Source organism: Channa argus, chromosome 17, assembly GCF_033026475.1.
Source record: "Channa argus isolate prfri chromosome 17, Channa argus male v1.0, whole genome shotgun sequence".
Taxonomy (NCBI): Eukaryota; Metazoa; Chordata; class Actinopteri; order Anabantiformes; family Channidae; genus Channa; species Channa argus.
In genome coordinates this window covers 7,137,985-7,150,432 of record NC_090213.1, presented here as the reverse complement: position 1 = coordinate 7,150,432, position 12,448 = coordinate 7,137,985, and the positions used below count along the sequence as shown (strand labels likewise).

The window sequence follows — 12,448 nt, the reverse complement described above, 5'->3', positions numbered from 1 at the left end:
TTTGGGACAGTCCAGCTAGCAGCCATATTGATTTACAGCGTGTTGGTTCCACTCTGTAGACTGGTTGTTTTCTGTTTAGATGCTGATGCATTTCAGTTGTGATATTGTAGTAGATTAGTTCACTTTTAGTATGTATGTTACAGAGATTTTTTAAGATTTGGGCTGTCTCTTCCTTTTGGCCCTTACTATTTTCTCCCTCCATTTTCTAATCTGCACAGTCAATCATCCGTGCAAAATACAGTGAATGTTATATAGTTATATTGATTAAATGAAGCCTTGATGCAGAGAATTTTCTATTGATGTGTTTTAGTCTTGGAGTTTTATGCTATTACATTATTACTAACTCCCCAAAGCTACATTACTGTTGCAGCCCACATTATCAGCTGCTTGTGTGTGTGTGTGTGTGTGTGTGTGTGTGTGTGTGTGTGTGTGTGTGTGTGTGTGTGTGTGTGTGTGTGTGTGTGTGTGTGTGTGTGTGTGTGTGTGTGTGTGTGTGTGTGTGTGTGTGTGTGTGTGTGTGTGTGTGTGTGTGTGTGTGTGTGTGTGTGTGTGTGTGTGTGTGTGTGTTTCTCTAGATGCTGCAAGGTTTGAACCCCACACAAATCTGTCAAAGTTCTTGACTGCTGCCTGAAAATGTCGAAGTGTTAAATTTCCTAAAATAAAAATAAAAACATGTCATACGCACATAAGATACAAATGTAATTTACTGGGATATCATTCAAACATGATTTTGTAGCCTGGCCACAAGTGTAATTGTAGTTCATCCAAATTCATATTATTAGCCCTCATTGTTAATACATTAGGATTTTTACTTTCTTTTCTTAATAATCTTTAAGAGAGCAGAGGTCTTCTTGCTTGAAACCAAGCAGGATTTAAATTGAGAATATCTCAAATATGTAATCTACATAACATGTGAAAAACTAAGATACCAAAAAATGTTTGAAAATCTTTGGTTAATTTGCATACCTAAGAAGGATTAATATTCTTACTCTGTTAACCGTACTGACTGTATCAAATCAAATCACTGCCAGCACGTTACATCCCCTGTTAAATACTACAGACACAACAAGGTCCCAGTCATTGTAAAGTGAAGAATCCAAAAAGTTAATGATTCGCATCAAAAACAAAGGCATGAATGGTATTTACTCTCTCATAATAATAATACTAAATTGTTCTTATTGGCTTCTCCATTTAGCATAAGAAACACCAGCCTGAACAAGCTACTGAGGCGTAAACCTGAATATTTTTTGGGTTCAGTAGTCTTTGCAAGCCATTGTCTGTATCCTGCTATAAAATGTTAATGAGAGAATAGACTTCACTCTGTAACAGCACTGTACAAACATGAGTGGACTGAGTAGTAGTTCACTGTAGTATCAACACTGATGCATCATCTTTCTAGCTAATCAGTTCATGTCAGTTCAAGACTTCACTCTTCCCAGTTACATTGGAAATATATTTACATTAATAATTTATGCTGTATCAACATAAAATTTATAAACCAGAACGTTTTGTATTCAGATTAAAGTTATAATATGCAACTTACAGTTGCATACTGCTACCATTGCTATTTTGTGAGTATCACGGAAGTTGTTGACACTTTTTCACAATAACATCTTTAGGATATATTCCTACTAAAAATAAAGGCAAAAAAACATACCTACTGTGGCTTTAGTAGCTCATGAAAAGAGTAAAATCAGCTTTAGAGGGTCAAAGGTGTCATTTCAGTGTGTCAAATACATATTTAATCAATAACGTCTAAAAAGTTTCCCCTTCTTCCTTCCTTCTTATAGCAATAACACTGAACCATAACATTGGACAGAATATGTGTTCTACAGAGTCATATATATAGTGCAAGTATAATTTCTAGGAGTACTTGACTTGAACTTGGATTGATCAATAATCATAAGGGAAGCTGTGTCAGGCTGCAAGATTTTCATGCTATTCAGTGGGCTCATTAGCTTGCCAAAGTCAGAAAATAAGCCTTGTGACTATGGAGGTGTAGGCTAGATTTTCTGACAAGTAGTGGTACTGTCTTATTTCTTTCTCTGCCCATGATGATTTAAAGTTTTTTTTAAGTCTTACCATAGGGCTACACGTAGGTGGAGCCAGGAACTGCGACAGCGCAGGTCCTCCTGAGGAATCCTGTCTGTTTTCCACACATTTCCTTGGATTAGACGCCTGTTACCGGGCAACCTGACAGTGACTGAATCTGGTCATCTGTTCCCACCTCCATCCATCATGACTTTACATTCCTCATGTTTCAGGACACTTGCTGTGATGCGTGAACATTTTAATCATGTTGAAAAATATTTTCTCAGCCTTTATTGTGTATATACATGTATATTCTTATGCTCCTCCGATGCAATTTTCCACTTAGGCATTTCATTTCAAATGTGGAGAACTTTATTAAAATTCTTTAATTAGCTCTCTGTTTTTGCAAGAACCTTGTTTGCATTTTATGATGCTGTTGATCCCCAGAGACTAATTTTTAACCCAAGGTCTATTCATTTCCACATCTTGCTGCTCTACATACCAACAGTGTATCATAATAGAGCCTAATTTGTATGAGGGGTTTCAGCTCATTAAATGTGACAGCTGCTTAAAAATTATGCTCAGCTCACAAATTACTCGAGCATTAAGTCTGCAGTGTTTAAGAGTTGACGAAAATGAATAACTACTCAAAGAAACACAGTGTCATCCCTTTTCCCCTGAAAGCAGTGTTCATATGAATTTACCCCAGCACAATTTCCATATTGTAATTTTTTGGGGGGGTAATTGGGTGTCCCTACAGAAATACAAAGCCGGGAGATGTGATGACATCCTCAAGTGGAAGCCCCCCAATCTCAACTCCGTGGACTTTCGCCTTAAGATCACCAAAGTTGGAGGAGAAGGGTAAGTCACTGTTGCCAGGGAAATGCTCTGCCTGATGAATCTAATAGCACCTATCATTTTGTGACATACTGGAGTACACTGAGACATCCACTTTCACACACACCTAGTGTCAGTATGAAAAGCCTGCCTTTCAAAGAAATTCACTGAATTTCTTTGGCACCGTCTTTTCTGTTTTATGACTTTTTTTATTCTTGCGTTTCCTCTTTGCCTTAGGGTTCAATTTTCTATACAATAACACTGCTACATTGTGAATAGGTTTATTCCTTTCTCCATCATCACCCACATTCATTTTTTGTCTGCAGTTTGTATAAAATTATTATTTGCTTTATGCACCTATATGGATAAGAATACCAATACTGGCCTTCCCTTCTTCTCTCATTTTATGTTTATTATCCTCTGCAACATAAATTATTCAGATGCGGCAGTGCTGATCCTGGCCCTTAGCCTAGTAAACATGACTACTCTGCAGCTCACAGTTATATAGTGAAATAGACAATTGATTACCTGTAGAAAAGGCTTTGGATGTCTATCTCTTATGTATACAATATCTAAACAAGCAGTGAAATTTCTAAAAAGCCCAATGCATTACATTTTAAAGTTCAAGCTACAGTATGTAACTATATTTTTAGTTAGAAATATGTTAAAAAAACATATCTTAATGTCAAGAGGTCCTGTTATATTTTCTGTTACCCAGTCTTGATGCAGATATATTAACTTCTAAACATTTTTGAATAAGGTTTGCCCTTCTAACTAAGCAGAGAAGGTCAATTGTTTCTCTTCCACTGTTTTGTATTCATCTTATTTATTGTCATTTGAAATGAGTAATACCTAGAGGACTGATTGGAGTGTAGCGGAGCAGAGAGAGTGAAGGCTCTGAAGTTTTGGAATTTTTTTAAACTATGACATTAAAAGTTACATCAAATGTAAGAATTATTATTTTGTTTTTAACTTTGCCTGGCTTTATATAGGACAAAGCCGGTTTGGTAGTAAGTTGGTAACTTTAGAGCTGACTAAGACATTTTAACAACATATTCGTTTTCTCTAAGGGGTTGAAGCTACTTACGTTGGTGTCTCCCTGAATTATCCTTTCACCACTTAAAGGTTCCTTACTTTAATAAAATGTCTCGATAACTACTAGATTGGTTGACATTTATAATGTATGTTCATCGTCCTATTCATACAGGTTTTATCCTAACCTTACATGTTGTAGAAACATGTATGCTTCCCAGAGGAGGACTTATTATCATTTTGTTGAAACCCTGACTTTTTCTCTCAAGCCACATTGAGATTGACAACTATAATGTCATTATTTAATGTCATTAGGTACAAATGTTTAGTTTATTAGGTGCAATTTGTGATGATTACCAATAGATAAAGATATCATTGTAACATGAAATTAAAAGATGGATATATTTGTTTTAATTATCCCATTTAAACATCAGCGTATGAATTTAACCATTATATAAAGTGACTGAATAAGAAGAAATTGTTTAGCCTGATTAAAGTAGAAAAGTGCTGGATAAGTGCAGCCTCTTTAACATGGTTGCATTGTTAGGATTTAGCTAAAAGCACCGCTGTGCCTGAGTACAGTCTTACAAAGCTGTTAACATGGCTCTAGCCAAACAGTCTTATTTTCTGTCAGCACAATGAACATCTCTTTGGTCTGCATGCTTTTCTGCAGCTCCATCTGTGAGTATTGTCTGAGTACGAGCAAACAGACCCATAGCTGTCAGTGTTCTGGTCACGCTGCCTTTGGCTCTGAGAGCCAGGTGACCTTAGTGACTGTCCCAGCTTTGTAGCCATGAGCCTGCCATCATTCACCAACAACAGACTGAGAGGATCACAGCAGGGCACAGTCACTCATCCTACTCCAAAGCCAGCCAGCAGGCCAGCTAGTCAGCTTGTGACTCCTCCCTGTGTGTGGGAGAACACAGACGATTATTGTTGCCATTTGTGAACGTTCTGATATTTCCCCAAAAGATGTATTTTGCTGGCAGAGGAGAGCACATCAGACCTCGCTCGGCCTTGATGTAGGTTTTCAAATCTCTCCTTAGTTACTGTCTTAGAGGAAGAGGGTGAGAGAGAGAGAGAGAGATGGACAGACAGACAGACATGTAAGAAGGTAACAACTGTTTATTCATCAGCCCACACAATCAATCCTTGAGCACGTCTGTGTACCGCTGAGAGATACAGCCTTGCAAGTTTTATTACGTTCTCTGAAAGCCAAGCACAGAGGCAGACCATGATTATTGTGATGCAGGAAGGGTGGAGAGGGGGACAAAGTAAAATTGAAAGATGAAGCAATTCCAGAAAGCATGACAGTGCCCCTCCCAAGCGAGATTGAACAGTCTTGACTATTGTATGGATTGTTTGAATTATAGATAATTTGAGCCAGAATTCTGTGTGAAGAGGCGATGACTAATAGTTACATCATCATTCATCAGGTGCATAGTGATTTTTAGAGACTCAGAGAGGCAGAGTGATTTTGTCTGCCTGGCTTAGATTAGCTCTCTGGAGGCCAGCATCCAGGCTTCTTATTACGGGTCTGTCTGCTATGTGGACTCCAGTGTCATTACACCATCCCAATCCATATTTTGCCCAAATGATCCACAGTCAGACTTCCCAGTCAGGCAATTGGCCTTTTAACTGCAGATGTAAAAGTTTAGAGTAAATTCATTCATATTTTTTTTTATTATCTACATTGTCCTATTGATTTGATCCGTTTGCACCTCTGTGCTATTTTGAGTCTTCTGAGGTGGCAATTTTTCTTTCTGTTGTGCTTCTAAAACATTTGAATTATGTTTTTTTTTCCATCAGGATGCATTAATCAGCACTTGTCAGCTATTGTTCCTTTGTCATTGGTGCTACGTTTGTGTATATATCTCACCCTAAATTATTCCTGATCTTAAAATAAAAGACCATAAAGCAAACCTAACTTCAGTAAACATAAAATACAGTTTTAAATGCATTGAAACATATATGTTAACAAACACCCACATGACCCATGTGAAAAAGTCATTTTTAATAGCTTTAGCAGGAACAGCTGCAACCAAACGCTTGAGGGAACTGGATAACAGTCTTTTACATTGTTTTTGGTAGAATTTGGGCTCACTATACCTTAGAAAACATTTCTTTCAGCCATTTTGGAGTTTTTATTAGCAGGAACCCCTTGTTTAAGTTTCTGCCACAGCATCTCAGTATGATTCATGTCAGAACTTTGTCTACGCCACTTTAAAACCTTTTTTTTCCTATTAAATAATTCATAAGTGGACTTGCTCCCAAAAGGTTTGAGGGCCATCAGCATTAGCAGTGGTTTGCATCTTACCACTCTCTCATGGATTCCATTTTTGACCAGTGTCTTTCTAATAGCAGATGCTAGGATCCTGACCCCTATATCCTTAACTCTTTTCCTTGGGTGGTGTAACTTCCTGGATGAATAAGTGCTGTCCTCCTGGAGGACAGGAATTTTGGAAGATTTGGCCTCTCTTAAGAAGGTTCACTATGCTTCCGTTTTCAGTTTTCGAAATAAGGTTTCTTACAGTATTCCGATAACCTTCTTCCTCATCTCTTTTCAGGAACTGATAATGGACTGCATAGCCAGCTTCACATTAATAAAAAAGTAATATTTAAGAGAGGAGTAGATTAAGCAGGGCCGGTAGTAACAGCCTGGGTGTGTTGAGTATAGCTGAATGAAAAAAGTAATTAGATAAGAAAACAGTTTTGCCACTCGGTGTTTTCAGTGTTTCTCAGTGATCCCATCTTTGAAACATTGAAAACAATAATGTGTTTAGTGTGTTGAGTGTGCATTGAATATTTTGTTGATAAAAGGAAGTTTAGTTTTACCCATTTTGCCATTTTTTTCTGAGATGCAAACATTTGCACCCAACCGTACCATGCTTATATGTTTGGCATCGCTCACAGATTATAGCTTTATAATGGCAATAGACACCAGCTCCTGACTTTTTTTGTGCCCTGACCTGCACTACATGAATTGTTCTAATTTAAAAAAAAAAAAAAAAAAAAAGCAATTGACATAAACTTATTTAGACTTCTGCAGCAAATTTCCGTTAGTTAGAATTTTAGTTGTGCTTCAGGTGATTTAAAAACACTTAGGCATCACTCCATTCTCTCTTTCTATCTTTGTATCTGTTCTATTCATCTTTCATTGCACTGTGTTGGGGGCGAGGATGAGATTGTGTTATTTGTTTCTGTGATTAAATCAAAATTTACGTGTTGTGTTGGCACGTGTACTTATTTTGGGCTTTCAAAATAGTCACATGAAAAACTTAAGACCAATTTACTGGTCTTCTGCATAATTCGGTCATGAAATGTGATCTGCTCTTCATCAAAGTCACAAATATCAACAAACGCAATGTTTCTATGCTGATTTAAAAAAAACAGTCATGATCTTTCATGCCTCTCTTGAACACACACCCATTAAACTTGTAAAGTGATGAGCACAGAAGGATTTGTGTGAGAAAGATACTCACTGCACTTGTGGTGTCATTTACGGCAACTGAATGTCAAAAGAGCCTCTGCTTGCAGCGTTTCAGCCTTGAGCAAAAACATGACAGATTCTGCAGAACAAACATGGAGCTTGTCTTTGGGCTTTAAACCCCTGTGAATGGATTTCTCTCTGTGGACACAAAGATTCCTGGAGTTAGCACCCCGATGACCCAATATGTCAGAAATAATATTTTCACTCTTACACAGCATTGTTATAGTTTATGTTTTTGTTTGTATGGGAACTGATGGCATAGCATTAAAGCATAGCACATACCACAGCAAGTTCCTTGAGTTAGAAGTCACACATATTTTTCCCTGAATAAAGATATGATTTTATAAAAGGGACTCACTGAGCTAGACGTCCCTAGATGTATCAGCATGCTGTAATTCTTAACAACTACCCTACCTGATCTGTGACACTCCATCCTGTTTATTCTGTATAAAGGCAAACCAAAAAACATACTTTAGGACATAACTGAATGTAGAAATAAAGTAGCAAGGCTCAGACGACAATAGTAAATGTGTTGGACTATTTTCGGCAGGTGATTAATACACATTTGTTACACTGCTGAGTGTTAACGTCACTAACAGCGCATGTATGTGGGATTAGCTCAAAATAAACAACAGTTATTATTTATGTTTGTCATAATGAGGGGCCGTGTCACCCATGCAACCATTGGGCTCACTGATGATGATGATGTGTTTTTTTTTAATAGTTTTTGGACAACAGTGGCACAAAGGAAGAAGCTATATTACGGTTTGGATACACTCCGCGGACTTTATCACTTCACATACAGCAGTTTGCCCTTTTTTTCATTTAATATCTCAATCCTTGTTTTTAATATAGCTTTTTCAATGTTTATTGCTTCTCTAAATTCATAAAAGTCAGCTGTTACAAGTCCGATTGTATGCTGTCCCGAGATTACAGTGGCATTTAACAGCCTTTTGATTGTTTTAACAAAAAACGCCCGTCTTGTTTTATCCTGCGCTGTGCTGTTAACATCCAACATCATTTACCTCCCTCCACCTTTGCTAAAAATTGATGTTGCACTGTAATTTGAGACGGTGAGATTATCTGAGTTACACGTGAACCTCTAGCATTCAAATAGTGAGTGGAGCATCAACTTAACGTGTAACAGCTTGTGAACAGCAACAAAAATCTGTTCTTCTGTTCCATATTGATATATATTCTCATCTGTTTCCTTATCTGTTCTATCGCTTCTGTTTTTAGCATCATTATCACTAGAGTTTACTTATTTCCAGTTCCCCAGGTTTAGGAAATTACTATATGTCACGCAATACGTCAGACATATTAATAGAACCAATAACAAGAATGGACATGGTCTTGGCACTGGACAGTGTCCATTACTTAGTGGTTGTTTGGCTCTCCTAATGTCTACTGCTGCTTCCTTCCTGCTTGTGCTAGCTATCATTACACAGGAGGGGGTTGGGGTGGAAAGATGGTCTCCAATTTCATCTCCAATTGAAATCTCAGAATGAGGTGCATAGGAATATTCACCCGCACTGTAGTTTGGCGTTGCCTTTTGCTCGACAACCCCCAGTATTTATTTATTTTTACCTAAAAACAGTAAAATAATTTAAAATTGTGCTTAGACACTATGTCTAGGGCACAGATAATGGCAGACAAAGTGTCTAGAAATAACAGTGAGAGCATTGGGAGTGTTTCGGAAGAGGGAGGAAAAAGGAGAAGTGTGTGATTAAGACATCTGATGGGTGTCAAGTCTGAGATAAGACACATGTTGAGGGTGCTGAGAGTGAAGCACACAATACTGCCGTACAAATAAACCCCAGTAGTTTGAATTAACTGTGCTGAAAGCTTAGAGTCAGATGACATTTGGAGATGCACCATCATTCCCCGCTCTTTTTTTTTATCTCTGTGCACGCTGTACTCGCACACGATTTTTATTGTCGTGGACTGAACATGTCCATACTGTAGTTTCCTCTCCAAGTCAAAACAACAAGCTGTGCATAGAGCCAGAAGGGCTCAGAGAGGTGTAATCTCACATCAGTGCTGTTCTGTTACTAGCTGGAAAATGATTCTTTGTATCATTACCACTCAAGTACTCTTGTGTTGGGCTCCTGTGCTCAGGGTGTTGCGGGTGTTAACTGTGATCTTTTTTGTCTTTTTTAGACTGCTCACACAAACTGTCGGCTTGCTGTATGTCGGCAACTACGAGAGGCCCTTTGCAAACATGAAGGTGAGAAAATAAATGTGTTAATCTTGAGGGGTTCATCTTCGTGCTAACAAGCCAAGGCCCCCCTGTGCTTCTCTAGCTTCCTTATAGCACGGCACAAGATTTTGGCTCTTGTCGAGGCATGTAGTCAAGTTTGTGAACTGTTTCTATGCATCATAAAAATATAGTATACATTCATTTTGTTGCTTTTCAACTTATTCGTGTTCCATAGATTCTTAAACTGGGGCCAGGCTGTCTGTTTCCCCCAAATGTCTTTGTTATATAAGGTATATGTCAGAGACATATTTTTATTTCTACATTTCCCTGTTTCCATTTGTATTATCATGCTTTAATAAGAACCCTGTAATCCCATTTTATTACACTCTAGATGTTGTTTCCTTTAATAAAAACCCAACGCTTGCTTTATGTTTACTTGCTTTTTCGGTACATTCATGATAATACAAAACAAATTCCGTTAGTTCAACAAAATGCATGAAAGGTACTCTGTTTTACTCAGTTTGGGTTTTTAACATATATATACTGCTTTCATTCATTCTTTGCTAGATTATAAGATTGCCATTAGTGAAACTCAACACTATCTGCTCAGATGGATAGGAATGTATTCTCAAAGCAGTCACTTTGATGAGCAACACAATAGTAATGTTGCATTTGTTCCATAATTGCTATTTAGTTTAAAATTATTGCGTAATTACTGTATTTGGAAATGTGCCACCTCTGTAGGCATGTGTAGGCTTTCCAAAAAGTCATGGATTAGCTGCACAGTAGTGTTTGTGTTCCTGCTGCTATTGGCACTATTGTGCCAGATTCCCATGTATTAGCCCTGGGCTTTGTTATTGAACAAGGTAGTGTTTCTGTTTGCTGCTCACTCTCAAAGCTCGACTCAAAAAAGCTGGAGCCCTGAGGTCATCTTCTGTTGGCTTTCATGTTGCTATTTTTGTGGAAAATCTGTTTAACAGTCAGTCCAAGTGCGAATATGCTAAAAAAAAATAAGGCAATTACATCCCAGCTCAGGACATGGCAACTTGTCTCTTTGGCTGAGTGAAAAATGTTCGTGATAAATCCTACATGTACAGCATCGTGCCACTTCTAAACAATCTTCATGTGCTTATGGCCTGCAGTGCACTACCATTTAGTTACTGTAATGTTCAATGTAAATGTGTCAATTAGATATAATTTGAGAAACATACATGGTCTCATTCTAAAGAATCTGGCTACCGGGGGAAAAATATGTGTTTTCTTCTTCTTTTTTTTGTATAAAATGCCATAATCTTTATGAAAACCTTTTTATTGGCTCAATTCCTCCAATTAAGCTCCTTATTGTGGTAATTCCCAACTGTTTGCACCGGCAGGAAGTCTCCAAAATGAATTTTGGCCCGAGCTTTTACGATGATTTATCAGCTCAGCCTTTTAAAAAAGTGTGAAGAGTGTGAAAGAACATAGTGACTAAAAACCTTAAATCCCGATACGACATTTAAGGCGTTTACTGAAGATAGTTCTAGTTATGAACTCATGTATTCGTTCTATTTGTTGTTGTTGTTGTGTGGGACCTTTTTTTTTTTTTTCTTTTGTTTCACATCTATTCCAATATCCAAACTTAGGGTCTGAATGTTGGTTTAATTGTAAAGCTTTTTGTAAGCTAACGTCATACTAATACTCCCAATTGGGTTTTTTATTTGTCTTTAACAACGGACACAAAACGTTTAACTAGTGATTGTGCACTTTTATTTCTTCCTTTATTTTTTTCATGTAGAAGGCAAAAGAGTCAGTGGTTTGGCAGACAGTTAACCGGAGTAAGAGCCAAAAAATAGTGACCCCCTCCTTTTTTCTTTTTTTTTTTTGTTCTAGAAACGAGAGTAATTTGGAATTGAGATTTTTTTTCAGTCCTCATTGTGCTCTGCATGATCTCAGTTCTGAGTTGAAGAGAAGGTTAAATATGCCAGTTGCTGTTGTTTTCCCATTTCGGTTTGGGTTCACCACTTCATGGAGTCCGCTGCCTGTGCAGAGCTATATGTGGCGTCTGAGTACAGCTCATTATTAGGAAATAATCTGTATGGTACTTTACATGTAGATCAAAAATGCCAGCTTTAATGAAGCTGTGTGGGTCTGTCGGCACCCACTTCACCTGCTCACTGCTGAAATGCATTTGGACTATACAACAGTAGCAATTAAATGCTTGAAAGGGTTTCATCTTGTGGTATTTATAAGACTTTCGTTGCCCACACCTTATGTTTATTATTTGGCATGCAGGGTTAAGAAAACAGCCATGCTGCACAACAAACTAATTAATTAAAAGTTTGTAAAATAGAAACACGACTCCGTAGGCTGTCCAGTGCATCTCCTGCATCGCTTTACTCAGACCTGGCAGGGTACCTCCTTATTTGCCTCAATGCCTTTTTTTGCGAGGCAGACTCAGTTCTGATGCGACAGTCAGGCCGAATGCAGGGGATAAACGACATTTTAAATATCCACTAGAGAGATCCGTGCTGGTGTCATTTAATGTGTTCACAAGTAGTTGTTGGACTCTGTGTGTTTTCGGGACAGCGCTATTTAAGACCAAATGTAGTCGTAATGGACCAGAATAATTGCATTGTAGACAATACAGCATGTGAACGGAATATTTTATAACTATAAAATCAACACAGTTGACAGAATCGCTAATATTATTGGACAGAATGCATGTGATGTTTTCTGTTTGAATCATAAAAAGACTCGACATCAGTTTTGATGATGTCCATCAGCCGTGTTGCTCCCTGCGAGGCACTCTTTGTTCGTCTTTGTTCCTGTTCACACTTTCGCATCTTATACCCTCTGCTTATGTGCTCCTTTCATCTTGT

General features: G+C 37.8%; 1 protein-coding gene across 1 annotated transcript in view; it reads left to right on the top strand.

The window, feature by feature from the left end:
• Positions 1-12,448, top strand: part of rngtt (RNA guanylyltransferase and 5'-phosphatase) — an 80,516-nt gene that overhangs the window by 61,567 nt on the left and 6,501 nt on the right. Inside the window, exons 13-14 of the mRNA XM_067482230.1 lie at positions 2,792-2,892; positions 9,551-9,617. Coding sequence (XP_067338331.1) covers positions 2,792-2,892; positions 9,551-9,617 — 168 coding nt within the window. The remainder of the gene's footprint in view (positions 1-2,791; positions 2,893-9,550; positions 9,618-12,448) is intronic.